Raw genomic sequence first — 23,813 nt, 5'->3', positions numbered from 1 at the left:
CCCACACAGTGAATTGAGTAACCCGGCATTGTGGCTTCTCCATGGGTGTTCGGGCCGGCATGGACTGTCGGAGGCTGATATTGTGGCTACCTGGATGGTTTCTGACAAAGCCAGCGGTCGCGCATTCACAGATTCGGTTTCTCTTTTCTCGTTCCTCTGGCCAGACCCTTTCTCCAGCTTGGTTTCTGTTGAGGGGGTTGTCGCTCTTATGTGCCTGAGAAGGGGGGTACAGAGGTGAAAATAGGCCCCTGCTTTTGGGAGAATGGCCCCGACTCTCTGGGCACCTCTCCTCGGGCCGCCGGCCTGTGTGAAAGGGAGAGGGGTCACCTCCGAGCGGTCGAAGGTGTCGTCTAACGCCGCTGTCAATCAACTGCCGGCCCCTCAGCTAGAGTGTCCAAACTCCAGGGATTGCGTCCAGCGACAGGTTAAATAAACCCCCGGGCATATGAAAACAAGTGGGACGCTGAGGAGCTGAGACAAAGAATGGGATTTTGTAAGTGCCTTTTGAAAGTGGGAGTTATTTTTTTCTATGAAATTTCCCTTTTAATCTAAAAAATATTTAAAAAATAATAAATAATAATAATTACAGCCAATTCAGTATGAAAAGCATTTTCGGCATTTCTCCTGAAGTAGCCTTTTTTTTACCTGAGGCTATTTTTGGAGCGTTTGTGTTTTTGAAAGGTGGGTTTGAAATAAATATCATAGTATTTTTATTTTTGCTTCACACTGAGATCTGGAGCGCAGCAGGAATAAACGTGGTTAAGTCTCGCCGCTGTTCGTGAGTGAATGTGCTAGAGAGAGCGTGATGTGTTGTGGAAGGCATAAGCGATGCTGAGTTCATTCAAAGAGAAAAGAAAGAGATTGGTGAAAGACAGGTAGGGTGGTGCATGTGTGTATGTGTGCATGTGTATGTGTGTGCATGTGTGAGTGTGGGAATTCATTTAATTTGATAGGAGGGAGTGTGTGTGTGTGTGTGTGTGTGTGTGTGTGTGTGTGCGTGTGTATGTGTGTGTGTTTGCTTGCCTGTAAACATTGTTGAATTATTGAAAATGATTCCTCCCTATTCCCCGAACACTTCTTTATTAAAGGAAGAAAACAAAAAAACTCAAAAGAACTGTAATGTGTTGTTTTCTAGCTACCGCCTGCTACACCCCGGCCTATTGCGATAAGTTATTTTGCTCTGAGCATTATGTTAATGCTTTGGCCAATTCATCTATAATTCATCATTTATATCTTTATTTTGTTATGCTACACTAAGATTCATCACTTTCCAATGTGTGTTTGTGTGTGTGTGTATGTGTGTGTGTGTGTGTGGTGTAGTAGTTTACTGTGTTTAAGTTGTACATCTCAGGCGTTATAATGCTCAGATGGTGTAAATTAAAGTATGTCAGCTATATTTTCTACATTTATATATATATACTTTGTGTATATATATATATATATATATATATATATATATATATATATATATATATACACACAAAGTATGTATATATATATATATATATATATATATACACAAAGTATATATATAAATATAGAAAATATAGCATATATTTTAACATATGTATATATTTGCATTGTTTGAGCACAGCTCTATTGTTTAATACAAAGTACAGCAGTCGACAGTGGTTAAGTCATTTAACACAGAGCGAATGTATGTTTCTTTAACTAGGGAAGGTCATAGCTATAAGCAGGAGCCCCCTCAGTGTTGCAGCATCAGTGTAGTTAGCAGTAGAAGCTTGATTTCTTGCAGTATAAAGTTTAAAGCTCTGACTAGTTATCCGTAACAATATACACGTTTGTTCTCTGGCAATATTACATTCGCACTACATTATTATTCATTGTAGTAAACATCATAACTCATCAGCTGTTTCATCCTGCCAGATCCATTATTATTATGGGTGAATGAAATTGTCACACCCTGCAGTGCTTTATATTCAGTTGTAAATATGTTTCGCAAAAAATAATCAATGTGTGGAAATTTTCATTCGTAGTCTGGTGCTTTTTTGATGAGTGGTTACATGCCTGGCTTTGTGAGTGTGCTTTTTGATTAATAGCTATTACAAGAGGAACATAGATGGATTCCTAAAGGTTGGACTTGCAATTTCTTTTTTCCCTGTTTAGCTAATTAAGAGTGAGCACACTCATTCAGCTGCCGTGCTTCAGTTTCAGCTGATTGCTTGAAATATTCACAGATTGATATTGCACTTTCACAAATTGCTGTATATAGAAATTAATACGATAATCTGGAAGCCTAAACGTCTGCCCTCAGCCGAGTTCACTCAGCAGGATTTTTCTTAAGGTTGCATCTTGTTCTCGGAATTTGAAGCCATGTGCGCTATCTTGCAAGTTCAAGTTAAGGTCCGGTGCTGGCTGCAGCTTGATTTTTAATATAGTAAGCACATATGAGTGCTATTTAAGAAAAAAGGGATTGATTTGCTACATTCTCACACTCACAAGCTCCAGATACACTTAAAAGGTTCATGTTTAATCACACACTGTAGGACTAATTTATATACTCAATGTCAGGTTAAAAGTGACTCGAAATAGCAAATCAGGTTGTTTTTGCATAGTATAACTTCTAGTATTATGTCATAATAGTATCTATTATTTGTCTGTTATTACATCACAATAGTATCTATTGATCTATTCTTACATCATTATAGAAGCACTGTAACTGCACACAGTACAGGATTCTATGGCATGAAATAAAGGGGATCCTCAAATAAATAGATGTGCAGAATTTGAAAAATGTCCTGCGCAAGCTTCCATCTGATCTGTTCTTTTATGTCCTGCCTTTTGTGTCTCTTTCTCTCTGTCTCTCTGTCTGTCCCCGCAGCTCTTCATAGTAGTGGTGTGGAACTTTGAGCTCTACATGATCCCACTGGCTCTGCTCTTGCCCTTGGCCTGGAACTACATCCTCATCACCTCGGGAAAGGACACCAGACAGGGAGATGTGGTGAGTGTCCCTGCGCACACTGACCCACACTACCGTCCATGCTCGCTTCAGCGCTGCCTCATCCTGCAGCAAGCACAACCTTTATCCTTACTTTTTTATAAATCGCAAGCTGGACTAACTATAAGATCATTTGTGAGCTTAATTTTATATTCGTAATAAAACATCGAAACATGATTAGTTTCATGCTTCCTAAATACCAGCAATTATGGTTTGGAAATGTAAATAAGCTCACAAATATTAGTAGAAATAGTAAATCATATCATTAAAGAGTGCAATTGTAAATAGGTTTACAGCTTTATATGTAGCTTTAATATGCAGCAATGTGTTAGAAACATCTAAGTTAAATGTAAAAAAAAAGAGAAGAAAAAGGAACACTTAAGTGACTTTTTATTAGAATTATTCTATAGGCTTCATAGGTTGTAGTAACTAGAATTTGCTCATTTAAAAAAGCAAAGATTTTACAAGTGTTTTTAAACAGCACCTCTATCCATTTTACTGCAGTATTAACGCTCTAAGAGTTTTTTGTTTGTTTTTTTTTTTTCAAAAAGAAAATTGTGTTCCACTGTGGTGTTTTTTTTTAATGAATGTTTTTCACTTGCAGAACAGGTGGAAATAATAACTTCTCACCTCCAGCTATTCTGAGACACTCACTTATTTTCTTGTTTATTTGTGTTTTTCCAATTAAATGGCGCCAAAACAGTGCCACGCCAGTACTGATATTTTTTAATCATGTGGAGGTGATTTTTAAAATGCCTAAATGTGATATGCCTAGGATTATGGTGTGATCTTGTGTTTCATCTTAATGCTCATTTAAATTGTGATGTGTGTGTGTGTATATATATATGTATGTATATATATATATTTATATATTTTTTTCATGTTAAGATGGGAGTAATATTACTTTTGCTTTATATTATAAGAGAATATCATTTTTGTGACTTTTTAGAGGCAACTGAATGCTGAAGAAAGAGAGCCTAATTGAATGGATTTGGAAAACTGTTTTTACAGAATTACGCTCATCAGTTTTTCTTACTATGAATAATCTTATCCTAGAAAGTATCGCAGAGACACGTTGAATAAATGGAACAAGCTTTTGAACTACATTAGCTGGCGTCCTGGATACATGGAATTTAATTTTTTTTTGATAGACTCTATTATTCTGTCTGCTATTTCATATCTTATACAGCTGTAAGTCTGTCAAGGTAAGAAAGAAAAAGGGAAACATTGTGTGAAAAGTAGAGATCAAATCACTTTGCCTTTCAGCGCTAGTGGTCTTTCTCTTTTTTCCTGTAGATGGCGACATTGTTTGCAAAAAAAAAAAAAGAGAGAGCGAGGAATCTGAAAGCAGGTTCCATTTATGCACTTACCTACATATTCATCTCCAGTATGCGTTTATCTCAGCTCTTTTCCCATTCTGTTTAATTTGAGCTAATAAATCAAACGTGGAATGAGGTAAACTGGAAAGATTGTGTATTTACATAGCTCAGAACGAGAGAAAACGTGCAGACACTTTGCTCCTTACGTATGTACCTCCTGTTATGGCTTTGAGGACCCTCTGGTGATAAATGCATCATTATGTATTCCATACATTTGCACAATGCGCTGTTCTTTGTTTCTGTTACCTCTGAACCTGTTCGTGTCAGGAGTCAGGGTTTCAGAGCTGGGTAATGGGTCAGGGGTTACAGCGTGGGGATCTGTGGATGTGAAACATATGAAGGGTCTGAAAGCTTGGGGTAATGCTTTTAACCCCCCCCCCCACACACACACACACACACAACACCACCACCCCAATACACCCCAACCCCCTTCCTCCATCTTTCTTACTCTCCATTGTTCTGCATTTTGACGACTGTAACCACAACAGATGAGCCGCTGGTGGGGCTGGCAAGAGCAAGAGAGTTCCGCTCGCCGACACAATAAACAAACACACACACACACGCACACACAGTCACACACATGCACATACACATGGGATCTGCTTTTCATTAGACCGAAACCCGCTGATGAGCCTCAGCCTGGCCACTCTCTCCCAGTCCATTTAAAAGGGGAAGTTACTTTATTATGAACTCTAGGGGAAGGAATTCAAGTGTTTCTTTCCTTCAAACACGAATGTGCGGATGTGTGTATGTTTGTGTGTTGGCAATGCATGCACATATACTGCAGCAGAAGGATAACCTACATCCTCTTATTCTTAAATGTGTACAACTGAAAGTAGGTGCTTAAGATCAGGGCTTATTCAGCGGCTCCAATTTCCATGTGCCCTCTGTTATATTCAGTCCTGGGTGTAGAACCTCTATATTATTATGTATCAGTGATCCAGCCAGAGCAAACTGATCCTTTCTAGGTTATATTTTCCTCCAGTGCTCAGTTAAGTGATGAGCTCTCAAAAATATCCCCCTAGTAGAAGTTTATCATTCATATTTTCATCACTTGAGTGGAGGTGCCAGGCTCCCGGTGCCTGGCAGGATATAATTTCAGATAGCGTTATGTCTAACCCTCCGCAAAACCCGCTGACACATAAATGCAGGCTGCTACGGTGTAGCAGTCCAACCTGCCTCTCTCTCAGTTAGACAAGAGCTAGAGGCAAGGGATCTGCCCAGCCTACATGGCTCTCTAACAGACAGTGTCCAGATAGTGTCGAAACATCTGGATCGGATGTTATGATCCGTGTTTGGAGCTTTGGCACTGTTATAGCAAAAGTGTGAACTCAACAACAAAAGGGGCCCTCGAGTGATGCCACTGTTGGTTCCAGAAAGAACCTTTAAATTGGTAAAGAACCTTTACATCAAGTGACATTTCTTTAGACCTTTAAAAGGTTCCTCACATTCACATGTCTCTATTATAAAAAGTGGTTCTTTTGTGGCGTGGCTCAAAGAACCATCTGTAGCAACGTTAAGGCCATATTTCCACAGTCATTTCAGAGATGTGAACATTTGCTACAATGGAGTTAGATTAGATTAGTTAGATACACTGCAGAGGTGAAAGTGTTAGTCTCAGACAGTGTACCATCTAGATGTTATAGACGGTATCACATCTAATTAGCTTTTTTTTGCATCAAAGCTATCTTACCCTTGAATTAGCCAACAGTATAATTCCTAATGTAGGCAGGACTGTCAGTGTGTGTCAGTATCCTTTTCGCTGTGTAGATCTTTTTGAACAGCATTTTATTACTACCCGCCTTGTTTGTGTGGGTGTCTGTTACCACTACAATGTGTCCTTGTTGTGTCTGCATTCTGTCGCAGTAAATATAGGCTATTAAAAGACATGGCCATGAAGGTACAAACACACAGACACACCATATGTGCTCCGGTCACTGAGATAAACGTACATTGTCACTCATATTGGATGTTCTTTGTGTTAGTCGAACAGTATTCCAGTGTTGTAAATATGGTGGGAAGTGGTGTGCTGTCTTGGAATGAGCCTCTGGTTAAGTGGTTTCCTCTATGGACTGTTTATGAAACCCCAGTCAAGGCCCTGATACGTTGGGGAGAATGAAGAGAAAAGAAGGAAAGCAAAATCCTGCCATTGCTAATTGCTTTTAACAACATGTAAACTTAAGCTATTGTCCTTGACCAGAGGTCAACATTTGGAAAGTTATGTTTTCCAAAATTCTGGGGTTGGGCTAATGCTAAAGGAATTTTCCTTGAACTCACTTTTGGAGGACACAAACAGACATGCTAACGCTAACCTAAATGCGGGCGGAGACCCCAAGGTCTACGCCTTGCAATAAGTATCCATTTTTTTATTATAAGCCACAACCACAGGCTCGTATGTTCGGGAAAAAACAAACACCCACTTTCAGCTGTCATTTCCTTGAAAAGGGTTGTTACCTCGAGGGTTGACATGCTAGCTCAACTCTTAACCTGTAGTCAGCTGACCCCTGACTCTCGTATTCTTTCCCTGTGCTCCGCCTGCCACCCCTCCACCAATTACCTGACCCCTCTGTCAGAGTCTGTTATTGTTAAAGGTTCTTTTTACCATCTGGGAAGGCTATGCTCTAAACACTAGACTATACCCTTAAACTGGTGTCTCCAAATGTGAGATATTTAGCAGGGTTGAGGACTGTATAAGTAGGTTCCTTTGGTTTCTTAAAGAGGTTTGGCAAGCCACAGTGAATGGATATCATGTGCCTGAATCGGAGGGTTCATGGAGGGTGTCACCACATTTAGATGCGAGTCAGATAGATCACGGCTTTTGAACCAGGCCTGTCGATCATCAGACACCATCTGGGTGAAGAAATATGGGAAAAAAGCCACAGTGGCCCTAATAAAGTATGCAAATGTTACTTTACACTGGTTGGAAAGGAGACCCCTACTGGTGAGGGTTGGAAGTGCCCTCAACCCTCAGGTAAGGGAGCCCCGACCCAGCAACCCAAGCCAGGCTGACAGAACCTGTCAGTGGCCAGCTCACTCCCCGCTGAGAGACAGCACTCATGGTGCCTCCATTGACACCCCCTCCAGCCCCCACTGGCCTCCAGCTCCATTTGTTTGGAGACTGGAACGGTTTGGCGGGCTCCAGGACGGCCGCTTGGGCTCACTCAAGCGTTGGACAGCTCAGCTGGAATGGAGAGGAGTGAGGTCCGTGGCTGGCCCTGGAAGACCCAGGCTGCCGGATCCACTGGCCCGGAAAACAGTTTACCAGATGTTTTGAAGGTGTTAATTATAGCACATACTGTCAGAGCTGGAGAAACACAGTGACGTCTCTTTCACCAGCCCGTATGCAATTAAGCATCTTAAGGTCCTCCTTGGCAACCTTGTCAGTGGTTGGGGGGAGAGGTTGATGTATTCCTAGCACTTTTTTTTCTCTCTCTCTTCTGAATCTTTTCCTGGTGGTTTTTAATGTAAGCTGATATGAAGCTGTGTATGGCAACATACAGGAGCTACATTCATGTGCCTTGCACAAAGCACACTCATATGCATATTTCTATATGCACCGACAAAGATACTGAAGTTCCGTAGAACTTGCGAGTTTCAGTCACTTCGGGGTGTTAGATGAAAAACCTTTATTCATTATTATTCAGGTTTTTCTTTGCTTTCCCTGGATTTCAATATAGCATTGTTCCAAAACATTACACAAGCCATCGCAGGCCGATCATCATGCGGATGGTGGGCTCTGTGCATTGTTTCAGCCACTCTGATGTAGGCAGTCAGCTTGAAGACCTGAAGCTTCTCTGTCTCCTTTGAGGCTTGATCTCACCAGAGTTTCTCGGGGAGAAACCTGTCATCGATCCGTCACTCGGCCCAACTTCCAGCCTGACATCATCGCAGTATGAGCTGCCATCATCTCACATGGCCAGTAAAAGAGCTAGCGTGAAGAAAGACATGCAGCACTTCAACGTCATATATATTTCATCAGCTGAAAAAGAGTGGAAGGTGGTCTGCGTTTGATATACTTTTACCTCAGCCCTTACAGTAAGAAGCTGCAGTAGTTTTGCACATTGTTACAGATAAACAGATACTCAAGCAAAGTTTATTTTTTTCTCTCTCGCTCGCTTGCTCTCGTTTTGTCTGGTTTGAGCCGTGTTTTGTCTGTTTCCGCTCCTGCGCGTAATTTGAAAAACAAACAGCTTGGATGGAGCTTCATGAATAAAGGATAGGCTGTGTTTTTTCCTCGCCGCCTTCTGGTACAGGTGGGCTGCTCTGGGGGGATCGAGGAGCCTGTCAAGCCCACCTCCAGCGTCAATCACTGTGCGGTGAAATAAAGAGAAACTCAACGAGAGCCTGTCTGGCAGTCGCTCTGCTAGAGGTGCTTCGCGCTAAAGCTTCTCGTTCCTCCTCGTTCCTCTCAGCCTGGCTGAGGCCGACTGGGGACGGCGCACGAAAAAGGGAGAGCGTGACGGCAGGGGCCGGGAGAGGAGGAAGAAGAGGAGGCAGAAGAGCCGGAGCGGGTTCTCCGGCCTTTAATCCGTCTCAGTGCCACCACCTCTTCCAGAGAATCTCGCGCCTGGCAGACGCCTCTCGGCTCCTCCGTTCTGCCAGCCCCTGACAGGTGACAAAATAAAAAAAGGTCACGTCACTTTGAACTGGCAGCGTTTGTTGCCCCGCTGATTTCCCCCGTGCCGCCGTGGCTCCGAGCCGCTCACAGGCGAGGGTTTGAAGCGAGGCGGGAAGTGACTTTGGCAGCTCCCCACACTTCATCCCTGTGAACTTTTGTACCCGCTATTTCGCTAACGACGAGGCGGCTCAGCACGTTTTTTTGTCACAGCCTCTGCCGCTGTTGTCGCGGCAGCCGCCTCTGTCGTCTGTGGGTTTTTTGTTTACAGAACACTGTGTGTGTTTTTTCGGGGGTATCCGGTGGGTCTAGGCTGCTGCAGATTAGAGCAGAGAGCGTAAGCTGTGGGACTGATAGATACGCCGATGCTTCTGGCTTTCGGGAGCACATGACCCTGGCACATTCCCAAAATGGAGCATCAAACCCGGCAGCATTCTCAGCAATCTGTGTGCCCTGTATAGCTCAGCCCCAAAGAGACGTGGCGGTGGTGTTGTCTGCTCTGTACAAAAGCATGCGAAATGGCACCGTGTCTGACCCTCGTTCAGCTCAGTTAGCATAAGAAGCATTTGGAAATGTAAGATTTTCAAAAGACTGCAATTGGCATTCAAAGCGAAAATCAAGTAGTAAAGCAGACACTGTTGGGCAAATCACAGGTTTACCCTTGTGCTGAATCAGTAGGTTGATAGACGAGTGCTTATACTTCTCTCTGTGCCCCTCTTTTGCTGGTAGCTCTACTCTTTGACTCCAGCCTCTGCAGGGGTCAGCCCACAGTCAGCCAGCGCTGGCACAGACACAAGCCCTCCCTCTGACCAGCAGTGCTCTGACAGCCTGTGAAGAGGCTGTTTGGGCTGGAGGTGCTCCGACGAGAGCCCTTATCAGCCTTCCAGGCCTGGGCTCTCCCGAGCCCCCTGGTCCACACGCAGCATACAAAGCAGGGCCAGGCCCCGAGCAGCTGGAGACGCTAGAGATGTCTCCCATTTCAAAGAGGAGCAAGAGGAGGGAAGGGATGGAGGGGGGCAAAAATGAAAGTACATATCTTCATGTCGGATGGGTTGTCTGGCTTGGCCGTCTATTCCCAGCGCACCTGTCACGGCGAAGGTTAGAATTAAAAGCACAGATAGTGCGGTTCTTCCTTTGCTGATAGTGGAGGGGAGAAAAAGTGCATTAACTCGCCGGGATGGATGTCACAGAGCAAGGCTGGAGATGGTGCCAGTGCTAGAAAGGCCAAAGGACGCTTTTCTTCTCGGTTTCTCTTCAGGCTCCGGTCTGTCAGTAAGAGAAACACTCTGGCCGATTCCTGACCTGCACTTGCCAATATCTTAACGCTGCCCAAAAGATGTTTTTCCCCCTACAAAGATACTCTTTCTGTCCTTGGTTTATTGCTTAATTCTCAATATGCAACTCTTGATTGGATCTGTCTTCTTTCCCCAGTGCAGCAGACTAGCCTCTGATTAACCCTGCCATTGAAACCGCATTACTCTGCTGGTAGATTGATGCATCCTTACCACAAAACATCATCATCAGTTCACTCCCAGCAATCCTTGCAACTGTCCTGAACCCTCCTTTTGTTTCTGCCGCTAGCAGCATTTACATAAGAGGCTTATGGCAGCCATACACTCTGCCTTTTAAACAAGACAAAGGAACAAAAGCTATTGTTTGCCTAAGTAACAATTTTTTGGATGTCGCAGAAAACTTATTTATGGAATGCGGAGAGCCAAAAAATCATCAAAAAGGAAGACTCAACGCTCCCCCTGATAGCTTTTGGGGCTTTTTCAAACGCAGTAGTTGCCTTATGTAAATAGCGTGCACATGACCTTGAAGCTTTTGATGTGTGATTGACAAGAGGAGCCACAAGAGGAGAAATAACGATCTATGCGTGTTCCCTCCTCCGGCAACGAAAACAGACATGTGATATGGACTCCTTTCGGGCTCCCAGGAGCCGCACAGGCTTGATGGAGTGTTTTCAATTGACCGAGATAAACTCTTTATATGTCTGCCAACACATTGTCTGACTTTTGTGGCTGTACCTCAGTGTTGGCTCCTCCAGCTTGGTAAATGAGATGATGAGATGTGAATAATTAATGCCCCCAAATTACCAACGCAGACAATAAGAGATTTTTCTGACAATAATTCATGGCTGCGACGATATTTCAGATTAAAAGGCCATTTTTCCTGTGACCTTGCAGTGTATCATGTCGTGGGCTCTCACTATAACACATATTGCAGGACTTTGTGATTAAATGTCTGAATTTATACTGCACAATTACGAACTGGGTGAGTGAAAACAAATATTTATTGCTATATGTTGTTTAAACAAAAACGTTTTTAGTGTTTAAACAATATTATTACATTATTTAACTAATTTTAATATTTTTAGCTTGTTTTAAGTAAATTGATCCTGTGAGTGTCTTCTTCCATTGCTGATGTGAGAAATCGGCTTTATTTAGATAGATAATAGGTTGTTCAAAACAAAATCATGTCATGTTTTAAGATTACTCTGTTGTCCAACATGTATGATTATAAGATAAGATAAGATAAGATAAGATAGTCCTTTATTAGTCCCGCAGTGGGGAAATTCACAGTGTAACAGCAGAAAGGGATAGCAGGACACTCAGTTACAAAAATTTAGATAAATAAATAATTTACACTATACACACAATATAGATAAGAATTAAAAAAGCAATAAACAATATTATTTATTTACATTATCCAATGTATGTCATCAGTGTCATTTAAAAACCATCCATTTTCACTTTTTGACATTATGTAAATCAGTCATTCTTTACATTGTATCAGAATTATATGATGAATGGGGCGACAGAAATGCTCCAAAATGACTTGGAATAAAGTATTTTGACTTTGAAAATTACAATTAAAATTAAGAATGTTTTGTCCATCTTCTGTAAAGTTGCTGTTTTTGTGCGACAGTGATGATATGTACACCTCAAAACATCATGTATGCTACATTCACCTCTTCCAGAAATATTTATTGTAAATGTTTATTATATAAGTTAACTGTTAAGAAATACCTATGATTGATTGCTTTATTTGCATTTGGAGAACTACGGTGTATTGAAACTATATGACTCTGCCACAAAAACATAATTTAGCAGATTTGACAGGTATTTTTTAATGGCATCTGAATTTTCAATGTAGTTCCATATCTGACAGCTTCATGTAACCAAACATGGCTCAGTTGACACTTTGATTAACCAAATAGTTGAGTGTATAACATCTATGAATAAAACATTTTAAGGCTATTCAAGCCTAGTCGCTTACAATGGATTACACAGAGAGGGAAGAGCATTTGTATACTGCAATCTTCTAGCTGTTCAGCGTGCTGTGCTAAGCATGAGAGCACAACAATTACTTCCATAGACAGGATAACTTTTGTTCGCCTTGAACACAGTTTTGCTTGGCAACCAAACACAACAACACTTAGGCACGTATTCTTTTCGAGCACTGAAGATGGCTTTTTGCTGTCCATCTTCAACTCCTGCTATTCTTAGGCCTTTGTCTGTCTTTGTATGATTTTTGTGTTCTTTAAAGAGAAGTGTAAGGCCAAACATTTACTTTGGGGTCATGGGCACATGTAAGAAGGAAATCCTAAGGGGGTTGGAGGACACTATTGTTGTCAGGTCTTGGTCCACTGAAGCATGTAGTTAGCGTTCTGTGTCCACACTCCCTTTGCTAAAGCTATGGTTTTAACCATACAGAGATGGATATGCAATTGAGACATTAAGAACATCAGGGTCATTTGATTTTCTTCCATAATGCACTGTATGTCCAAATGTTTGTGGACAACCCTTCTAATGAATGCATCCAGCTAGTTGCACCCATTGCTGACACAAATGTGCAAATGCACACACACAGCTGGTCTAGTCCCTGTAAGAATATAATATAATAGAATGGATTAGATGGATGAAGCAGAAAAACATGAAGTTTTTGGCACCATGCCTAAAGGGGTGCAAGCCCCCAATACTTTTGAGATGAGTTAGGGAAGTGGGGGGCTGTGTGGTGGGGTGGTGATCACCCAACATCCTGACCATACAACGCTTACAGCAATGCTCCAATATCAAGTAGAAAGCCTTCTCTGGACAGTAGAGGTAGTTACTCCATCAAAAGCAGGATATACTCTTTTTAAAACCATGATTTCTGAAGAATGAGCAGTTGTCTGTAGTGTAAATGTTAAGCATTGTCCACATGAAACTTATTCTCAATTATTTCTAATTCTGAGCCTCTTTCTTTTGTTCTCTCTGTTTTTATGCTCACCAGCAAGCAGTGGAGGACTTGCTAGAGGATGAGGATGAAGACTATGACAGGGATGATAAGGTAATTATCACAGATGCTTGGAGATTTACAGTTTGGAGTCTAAAGCAACTTCACAGTTGATGTGAAGTTGCTGTTCGGTGGTGCGACTTGCCTTGCTAACCATAACATTATTGAGCGGCCCTGTGGTTCAGCTGGCCCTCAAAATGGTTTTGACTGTGATTCATTTTCAAATGTTGTTTGCTGAGAAGATACTTTCACTTCACTTTCATTTTCAGGCACAGGTTTCTCTCAAATCTCCTTAGGAGGTTAACATTCGGTTCATGAAAGCGCTCTCTCGTTCAGCTTTGACATTTCGAGTACGTCACGTACAGCCGAGGTCCACAGCTGTGGTCTTCGGCTCAAAGTAAAAGCCGCAGTCTGCCAGAGCTCGCCTCAAAAGCCCAGCCTCTGGTCCACAGAGCCATTCAGATGTTTTTTCTTCAAGCCCAGAATAAAGGTGAATGGCGCACACATAAATAAACTTGGCTTGAGGGTCCCAGTGTTGAGCTTCTGATATTTCTCAGGGCCTTTGAAGTGCAATTAATAGCATTCACATGTCTGCAGGCCAAATGCACGGGCAGACGGAGCTGATGCTTATGACTGAGAATTTAAATTGGACCACGAGAGCGAACTGCGTTATTCTTCTCCAAAATACCAGCACTGTTCAGTCCTTTGTCTCTAAATGGGTCGATTTAACTCTAGGTCTGTCTTTGGAAGTGGGATTAAATGAGAATTTGGCAGCATTGATCTGCAAGGCCTGATTCTTTTTTGTTCTTTTTAAGTTGTGAAACATAATTTGGAAATATACTTTTTGTACAATGACATTTACCCTAGAAGTGATGGGAAAATGGTTACATACAAAGCCATATTTGCAGTGTTGCACCCTAGAATGCAGCATTTATTCTCTGATTGTTTCTTGACAGAGCTTTCTTATAGATCTATGCAGTATCAAATATCAAATATCAAACATATATTAATCTCTATGTCATTAAACTCAACATCATACAATAACTGTACAAAAAGTGCAGTGGATACAACTTTGCAGTAACAAACCAATGGTGAATTTACAGTGTAAACCCCACTCTCAACTTCAGAAACCTGATTTTTCTTTTTTTCAGCATGTTGGACGTCTTTGCTTAGGTCAAGAATTTGACAATTTGTTTAGGTAGAAAAATGAACTCAAAGTTTGATTATTAGCTGTCAAGTCATGCCATATTTTATTGGGTGTACCTGCTGTGGAATCCAAGCAAATTAGCCCTACACTCTGGCCAGTATGTGGTGATTGTTTCCACGTTTTCATGTGTTTTATCTGGACAGCTTATATCATGTTTTCTTTACAATTACAATTACGCTAATATGGTGTCCTGGTCAGTGTTCATTTGCTTTGGCAAGTTTTTAGAAAAAACATACATTAGTCATGGGACGCTACATTGAAAGGACCACATTTCCTTCAAACCTTCTCAAAGTATCTCTAGCTTTCATTTTAGCTGGTTTCACCTGGACTGAGACTACCTTGTCATTGAGCCCAGAAACATTGCTTATGATTATCAGAAGCAGTATGCTAAGCACTCTACAAAGGCTACAGCATGTTGACCCTCTGCCTGCACAAATTTGATGTACAGTTGGCTACATAGAAGTTGAAAAGTCTTTTTTTCTTCTTCATTCTTTTATTTTCTGCTCCTATCCTATGTGCCCTTGGTTATGACTCCATGGACACTGTCCTTTTCCCTCAAACCTGGTTAAGCTGACTGTAGATGTAGTTGATGAGGGTGTACAAAAAATGTTCCACATCTCTCTCTTTCTCTCTTTCTCTCATTCTCTTTTTTTCTCTTAGAGTCAATGACCCCATGCTCTCATTACTTCTTCTGTTTGCTCAAATAGTAAAATATTAAGGTCAGGTCAGGGGAGGCCTTTTTTTTTTACTGGATGAAGGTTTCGAAGTTAAAAAAAAGGACGAATAAATGTGCCAAGGCCTCATTTTAATTGAACCTGAAGCATATGTTGCAAGTATGTGCAATATGTCCCAGATGTTTTACCCTGGCCTAGTGCTTGGCTCTTCCCCGCACTGCACCAGGCAGCTATTAGCTGGATAACCTTTGGCCCTGGGGCTAAATGGGGTATTACATGGCAAAAAAGTGGAGCACCTGCTTCCCATTGGACGCAGGACCCCTCGCGGGCAAGGCCTGAGCCTGGGACACATGTTTTTACTTAGCAGATTGTTGGACGATCGTGAAAAAAGTGTCTTGCTTGAGAGGCGGCAGAGAGATATTAGTCACTTACTCTCAATGAAAGTCCAAAGTCAAGGCTAATTGACGTGGACAGCTCTGTTGTTAAACTGGTAGAAGCACCTGGAGAAAAAGTGGAGGAGGAAGACAAATTTAACAGCGCTTGCCGTCCTCCTCTTGGGTCAGTTAAAAGGTCGACAGGTTTATCAGATGTCTGGTTTGGACTGAACACCTGCCCAGGTGAAATGAACGCTATATATTTAACATACAGGTTTAGATTTCACACAGGTGCTTAACACTGGAATAGCTTTGCTTTATTGACCAGTCACCAGATGATATACTGAACTTCTTATTTTGCTTATATATAGTATTTTAGCACTCAAGTTTGGTTTCAGGGCTGTGAATCAATATTTTTTTCTTGGGACCAGTCTAGTGCAAGTAGTCCTTACTTTCTATAATCTGTAATGTAAAACATTTTGCTACATATTTATTGGGCTCATTTTGTGGTAAGCATGCGCACATGCATATGCCGACTTCTTCATTCTTCCACTGGCTGCTGTCACACTACCAGTGCTGACTGATGATAACAGCACTAAGCGCATGCGTACAGACAAAAAGACGCATGAAATCCAGTCTTACCGTTTGCAGTTATATCGAATGGCCTGTTCAGTCTTGAAGGCACAGTAACAAAAACAGTCTAATTAATTATAAGGAATTTAAATATGTTAGAAAGTGGTAATGTAAACATAAAGTACGAGTGCTTTTAGTACATATAACCACAAATAAATGTCATAAGTGAATATAGGATATGTGAAAATGGACCCTTTAAAATAAAAAGCATTAAGATTGGCTTATGAAAACAATTACAGTGCTGTTTTTTGGTATCCAATGAATGAACAGGAAGCCTAACAAGAATAGCCTAACAAGAACCTTGTAAGGGTTCAGTCCACACTGCCAGTCACCAGCAGGGGGCCAAGGCGGTGTAGTAAAAAAGCAGCTGCAAGCAGCTCTGAAAACTCAATTTCCCAGAAGCCCCAGTGCTAATTACAGCTGATCAGACACACCTGCTGGGCTCTGCATAAAAGATCTCCCAAACAGTGGCTCAGTGCTGCACCTTTGTAGAGGGGCAGACAGTAAACCGGTAAAGAGAAAACTAGAACAAGAAAAAAGAAAGAAAAGAAATAAAACTAAAAATGAGAAAAAGAAAGAAAATACCGTACAAGTCAAGTGGATTCTTAATTTAGGAGGAAAACTCTATGTTTAAAGTGTGTGCTGAACCAAGGGCTCAGCTCACAGTCTAAGTTTATTCATTTCTGTGAACAAACATTTCAGTTACAGCCTTATTCTCAGCCCCAAGGCTTGGGGTGTCTTTTGTTGAACCCTGTTTGATGTTTATTGTCTCCCTTTTGTCTGAGTACGCTGTTTTGTGTGTGTCCTTTGTTTGTCGTTCCCGCCTTTTTCAGTGTAGTGGTAAAGCACTGCCATTTTGTTAAGTGGGTTGCTGGTTTGGCCCCCGGCTTCCAGCAGTCTAAGCAAAACACTCCTAATCATCACTGTTCATCTTTCTGATTATCCATTTCTCAATTTTTGTTTATTTATCTCCCTGTTTAAAATAAATAAATAAACCAGGGTTTCTACTCTTGGAACGCGCCCCCCCCCCAAGACTGGTTGATTAAACATTTGTTTATTGGTATTTATGAATGTAACATTAACTAGAAATAAATTTCAGTTGGTCTCAATGCTGCCTGATCCACTCCTAGTCCTAAACTTTTATAAAATCTTAAACTTGACTCGATTAGTCCAGGCCTCGATCTTAGTTCGGTGTGCATGAACACCACCTACATCATACACTGCTAAACCCAGTAACTGAACAGGTCCTTGTGCTTTTCCGCTGTCTCATAAGGAGTGCCCTATAGTTTCTCACTCAGCCTCCACGCGATGGCCGTAAAAGTGAAAATGAAGTCGTCTCTTCCTGCCAAAGGGCCACGCTCTGTGCTCCGACATCAAATGAGTGAGCCATGTGTTTGCTGAACACTCCTCCTCCCCGCTGTTTGCCAGGCTCGTGCCAGTGTGTGTGTGAGAGAGAAAGAGAGCACACTGCGTTGAAGAGCCTGTCTCCAGAGGACTCACTGTCTCCACCAAAGACATCACCCGGTACAATAACAGCCGAAACATCTTAACACCTGCTCCGCCAAACTAAAGTAAACACACAGACGGAATGGCAGGTAATTACCTAGGTGATAATGAGCTCTCCTCGTACTGCGGCAATATGGCTAAACCTTGCCAAATACTTATGTGTGGAGAAGGAGCACTGGGTCTCTACGCTAAAAGACTATACCTAATTTTCAGTAGGCCACCACAGCTGGCTTTCAGTTCTGCGTTTTCTCCAAAAAGTGATCACATTTACTGTGATTCCTGTAAGGAAGGTAACACTGCTGATCCTAGACCCCATTTAATTACAAAATAAGCATAACTATATTGAGAGGACTACGTTTTGTTTTTCACTAGAAGTTGAATCAGAACAGGAATCTTTATTCTTGTTTCTTGGGGTTGGTGTTACGCCAACAGATACAGGTACAGTGTGGTTAGGAATAGGATGTGCATAGAAGTGTATGTACAATGGATATGGTTGGCCTGGTGGCACTGCAGGGTGTGTGCGCGTGTGCACGTGCATATTTCCAGGGGGCAGTGACTGCAAGTTTGATCCTCGCTCTGGTCATCGTCTGTGAGGAGTTGGTGTGTTTTCCCTGTGTCTCGGTGTTCTCTTCCCACCTCCCAAAAACATGATTGGTGAATTTGGACTTTCTGCCTTGCACCCAACGATTCCAAGTAGGCTCAAGACCCACAGCAACCCTGACAAAAAAGTGAATAAGAAAGATGGATGGATAAATGGTAGTTTTAGTCTTTACCATGACCTGCATTGTACACAGCCACAGCATATTTCAAAATGGTATTACTACTATTTATTATTAGCATTTATACTGTTATAGCAGAATTATATAGTAGGGCCAGGCTAAGGTGACAGGTTTGATACAATTTTTTAAAAGGCTGATCTCAAACAGTGTAATTTGACATTTAGAAGTGAGTCCTATTGTTTCAGTTAAATAATGTTTTATCCTGTCAGGTTATTATTTATTATAAATATTCTAACTTATAAATACAGATAAGATGTACCGAATTGATTTTTTTTATTGGCCGGTTTAATCAAACCCTTGTACTTGGCCCTCCCCGGGCTCAGCTCCAACATGGCATTCCAATACATCCCTCTTTAAAATGTGAAAGTGAGCACTGTTTGATGACACATGACTGGCCATGAGTAAGCAGCCAGGCCTGGTGTTGTGTGGATTTGTGTAGAGGGCCTAATCTGTGTGTGTGTGTGTGTGTGTGTGTGAGAGAACACCAGCCTGGATGATAGGCTCCATGTCCCAGGGGAGAGAGAGGAGAGCCCGTGAAAGAGTGCTGAGATTAGGCCTGCACGCATGGCTGGGCACTGGAGCAATTCTCCTGCACACACACACAGATCCACACTCCCAGATATACACACACACACAGCCTCGGGAGGAGTCGCCCCAGATAAGATACACACAGCAATCATGTTGAGCTCACAGGCTTACCACAGCTTGCACACGCCTCCTTACATGTCCAACAGCTGTTCAGAAGTGTGTGTGTGTGTGTGTGTGTGTGTGTGTGTGGTGGGGTGGGGGGGGGTTGGTGTTCTTCTCGTTCTCTCCTGTTGTTGAACGCATCACTGGTAGCTATAACTGTGTTGCACCTTTCTGTGAGTAAAATAAACAAACATGTCACATTTAAAAGAGAAGTAGTTATTGTGATACAGTAAATAAGTGACCTGACTAAATGTGACCTTAAGCTCTACTCTGATTGGATTACTTTATCAGGGGCACATCTGTAATACACGGCTGCTGTGACATGGTCACATGAGCCCATTTACAACAGCTGCATCTGCCTTTAATCTGTCTGTGCCATGAACACACACATACACACTATCAAACTAACACATTGTGGACAGTGAGCACACATGCCTGGAGCAGTGGGCAGCCATTGCCACGGCGCCCAGGGAGCAGTGAGAGTTAAGGGACTTGCTCAAGGGTCCAACAGTGCCAGCATGCTGAGCCTGGGTATCGAACCCACAACGCTGTCATCGATAGTGCGGTGCTCTAACTGCTGAGGCACAACTGCCGCTGAGGGAGTTGAGTGGCGGAGTTTGGAACTACATACAACTTTAAATTTGATCAAATATGTCTTTTAACAAAATCAAAGGCTTCAGACCACTATTTAGTAGTGGCTGCCCATGCGTGATGTAGTCTGGCTGTGGCTTGTTCCAGCATGAGAGGTGCAGAAGCACAGATGTTAAGAGTAAAAGGGACTCAAACTGAGATTGTAGGATAGTTTTCTTGACTACAATGCTAAATATGTTCATTTTCTGATTACTAGAATTCAGCATCATGGTATGTGTGGTGTGGTTGTGGTGTGTGTTTTGTTTTTGAATTAAACTGGTAGGTGTAGGGGTGTGTGTGGCACATTCAGTAAGTGAAATAAGCAACGTTTGGAGGAAGTTAATCATTTTTTATTTCATTTCTGTTCTGTTTTTTCGACAATAAAATGGGGACTCAAAACATAGGACTTTATCAGTGAAACACCTCTCACTCTTCTGTCATGCTCAAAACGAGTCATCCATGTGCATCCTATGTATTTCTATGTTTAAAGTCCAGCTGTTTTCATTCCCCCAGGACGACGCCACCACCACCATGCTTAACAAATGGCACAGGGATCTTTGAAATGACTGCATCCCTTTTACTCCACCAAACGTACCTCCACTAGAAGACACTCCTGACTTGTGTCAGGAGTCATTTTCGACAGGTTTGTCACTCAGTCCCAGACCATGCCTGTTACTGCCATAAGATTCATTGGTGTTTATGAGGAGTGTATGCATCTGACCACTGGATAATTTCCTGCAGCGTTTCTTGTACATAAAATAAACGTCATGGAAAAATAGTTATTGAGAGTGAGTAAAAGAGAGGGAGTCCGTAGGACAAATAAAGATAGACAGCTCAGCACAGTATTCTTTAGGTTCATTACACCATGGCACAAAAAGCAGACACTGACTCATTGTTTGCTGTGCAAATCCTGTTTATTTTTTATTATCTCTTCTTGTTGATAAAATATGTGTATCTTTCATCAGGGCTCTTTCATGAAGTGAAAAAAGATGAGATGCTATCAGCACCTCCCCCCCCCCGAAAAAGAGTGGGGAAAGGGAAGGATTATTTGCAGTCTGGCTTGCATTGGCATTTACAATCAGTAATCAGGCATCTAATGGGCTGGCGGGAGCAGCTGGGGCTGTGTGATATAAGCAGGACGGTTATCGATGCCCTGACAGGTGCATGCTGGGTAATAACTGCTGCTGTATTACAGCCCTGGTGCCCTGGGGTGCCATAAAGACATGCGCTTGTTTCTATGACCCCTGGGCCTGTCGACAACCTTAATGCACATTTCACAGCCAGATCTCAGAGTCTCTCTCTCTCTCTCTCTCTCTCTACCTCTCTCTCTCTACCTCTCTCTACCTCTCTCTACCTCTCTCTCTCTCTACCTCTCTCTCTCTACCTATCGTTCACTGTCTCACTCTCCGTAGCTCCATCAGGGCTACATTAGCAGGGGAAAACACAAGCTAACCTCTTTGCACCGTGAAATGCCGAAAATCTGATCCCAATTCATGCACAATTATGTCAGTTGGAATCTAGCATTACAAGCAAGGCTTATCTGTAGATAGCACATGGAGCGCTAAGCCCGGCGGATCCGAGGGATGGGGTTGATCTGGGCGATAGCTGCATGCTAGTATGTAATTGGACTAAAGAGTGCGGCGGGGATTATTTTTAATACTTTGAAAAACTGTGACTGAAAACTTGTTCTGGGGCTATTGAGCTTGTGATTTGCTACGCGTGTCCTCAGGTACCGAGCCTTTTTTTCCCTTTCTCTCCTTTCCCTAAGTGCTGAGTGGAGAGAGGGAGGGGAAGAAAAGTTTGTGCCGCTCAGAGTTCCCTTTCTTTTTCTTTTCTTCCTCACGCCTCTGAAAGATGAAAAGCTTCATGCTGTAAAAGATGCTTTTGACTGTTTTTGCCTCCCCCTTTTCTTTTCCCCCTCCTCCTGTTTTTTTTTCTTTGGTAAATGCTCCTAGGAACTGCATTTTAATCATGTTTGGCTAATAGAAAAAGAAAAATGACGAAAAAAATAGAAAAACCCTCACAGACTCGCGGCATTGTCTTGCTTTACAAGGAAAGAAACCCTGTCTTTTTTGTCTTTGCCAAATCCACCAGATCGATTTAGATTTTTTTTTTTTTCCCACATTCTTTGGTTTCTCTCACAGTCCCTCAAGATCATTCGGTAGCCTTCAATGTTTTTTTTTTGTTTTTGTTTTTTTGTTTTTTATTTTGTTCTTAATTCTTTTATAACCCTGCTTTTAAAAAGATCTCAATTTATTCTGGTCCATAAGGTGCCGGACTCTGTCCCCTCCCATGACGGTCGGCTGCCCGAAAGCCATATCCTTGAGGATATTTTGGCTTCCTGGCACTTTGAGTGGATTCACGTGATGGTGGTAAGTGTGGCCCGTTTTGTCCCGTGTCTGGCTTCTGTAGTCCATCATCTGTCCACCACCGTGGGGCTGTGTGTTGCTTCGTCCCACCGCCTTCCTCTCACTCTGTCCTCAGCTGTCACTCGTCCACTCACCCAGCTTTTGAAGGAACTAGTATCAGTCCAGTAGTATCAGATGTTAGCGCAGCTAACATTAACAGACGTTACTGGTGACTTGAGATAGGCACTTGCTGTCTTTGCACGCACTCAACTGCAGTAGTCACATTCAAGCACCCCTGGTCATTTGGTCAGTAGGCCTGATGGTGGCAAAAAGAAAGAAATTAGCATTTCTTCAACCCCTCCACTCTTTTTGAAGTTGGTTACAGCAGCTCTGCTGCAGAGGAACGTGTTTTCCTCTGTCTTTTGTTCCCCATCTCTCTGTGCTTCACTTGAGTCTTTACAACTTTTCCAGAGTCCCCTGGGACGTTAATAGCATGCCTACTTAACCGTGTGTGTCTGAATCCCGACACATCCAGTGGTGCACAGGGTCGTTTGTGTTTGCGCTGTCACTAACCTCTGTTAGAAAGCCTCCGTGAGTGCATTTCATGGCAGCCGGTGGAGAACTTGGCTGAATGCCAGGCAGTCCATGACCCGGTCACCTCCAAGGAGCAAATCTGTAGCTTAACATGGAACAAAAAAGGACTGTATGTATGCCAAACAGGCAAGGAAGCCGGCTTACGAGGACTCTTTTAACTGGAGTTATGAATGAATTATGAGTACGGATCCTTGATGTTTGTCTTCAAGAGGGAGGAATGCCATTGCCGTTTCTGTCATTTTTAGCGGTGTACCTTTTTAAAAAAAAAACACACTGAAAATGTAGAATTTCCACATTCACGCTCTCCGAATATCAGCTCGGTGCATTAATGTGTAATGAAGAAGCTGGTGACATTTTAGAAAGCATGTTGGAAATACAGAACATTTTGTTAATGTAGCGGGAAGATGTAGGTAACACAGATTTTTCTGCTGCTGAAAACCATGTCACAAGCAGAGCTTTCTCTCCTGTTAGAGTGTCTGTATCACTGGGTCTGTTGGTGGCCAGTGGGATGATGGCTGTTTGTCTATGACGGCCTTGTTTTTTTCCCGGAGACTGAGGGGCCGGGAGCGAATCCGGGGCAGCGTCGGATGAAACTAATTGCGCCCCATTCATCATCAGGTGGCACCCTGGGACCCAGAGAGGACGGGGCAAGGAGAGCAGGCGTAGTGGGGTGAGGGGGAGGGTCGAGGGGCATCAGTGGCGGGTCGGAGGAGGCCTGGAGGGGCGGCCGGGGTTGGAGGAGGCGGGGAAACGGGGGCAGCGTTCGGCCCGACCTTGAGGCTGATGGAGTGGGTTGCCCGCTGGGCGTGGACGCCTGGGGAGTAATGGCGAAGGTGAACCCGGCTCTCCGGCGGCCCCATTAGAGCCTAATGCTGTTGTTTTAGTAGGGGGAGCGGTGGGAAGCAGAGGTCGGGCCCAAAATAAACCCTGTCCTCGATCCTCGTCTCTCTTCCTGACACGTGTTTACGCCGCTATTTATCCGAGCATCCCAGTGATGGACGCAGCGGGGCAGAGGAGTGCGAGTGGAATGATGCCACAGAGCCGCAGTTTGCTACAAGCTCACGTGATGCCGCCGCCACTTGACTTTGATTTTGTCTGGGGCTGAGATTACACTTTTGAAAGAAACGATGCCAAAAAGGGTTGTTTG

At 42.8% G+C, this 23,813-nt stretch overlaps 1 protein-coding gene across 6 annotated transcripts in view; it reads left to right on the top strand.

Moving 5' to 3' along the window:
• The window catches only part of mctp1a (multiple C2 domains, transmembrane 1a), a 196,512-nt gene that overhangs the window by 150,510 nt on the left and 22,189 nt on the right, over positions 1-23,813 (top strand). For 4 of the 6 annotated variants that reach the window (XM_072665256.1, XM_072665255.1, XM_072665260.1 and 1 more), the window contains 3 exons: positions 2,843-2,962; positions 13,229-13,285; positions 21,995-22,096. In XM_072665256.1, the coding sequence (XP_072521357.1) occupies positions 2,843-2,962; positions 13,229-13,285; positions 21,995-22,096 (279 nt within the window). The remainder of the gene's footprint in view (positions 1-2,842; positions 2,963-13,228; positions 13,286-21,994; positions 22,097-23,813) is intronic. The other 2 variants (XM_072665258.1, XM_072665257.1) reach the window with 1 other exon arrangement.

The sequence above is a fragment of the Salminus brasiliensis genome, chromosome 20 (genome assembly GCF_030463535.1).
Source record: "Salminus brasiliensis chromosome 20, fSalBra1.hap2, whole genome shotgun sequence".
NCBI classification, from domain to species: Eukaryota; Metazoa; Chordata; class Actinopteri; order Characiformes; family Bryconidae; genus Salminus; species Salminus brasiliensis.
Note: the sequence above shows the minus strand (reverse complement) of the source record. Positions and strands in the feature narration are given on the sequence as shown.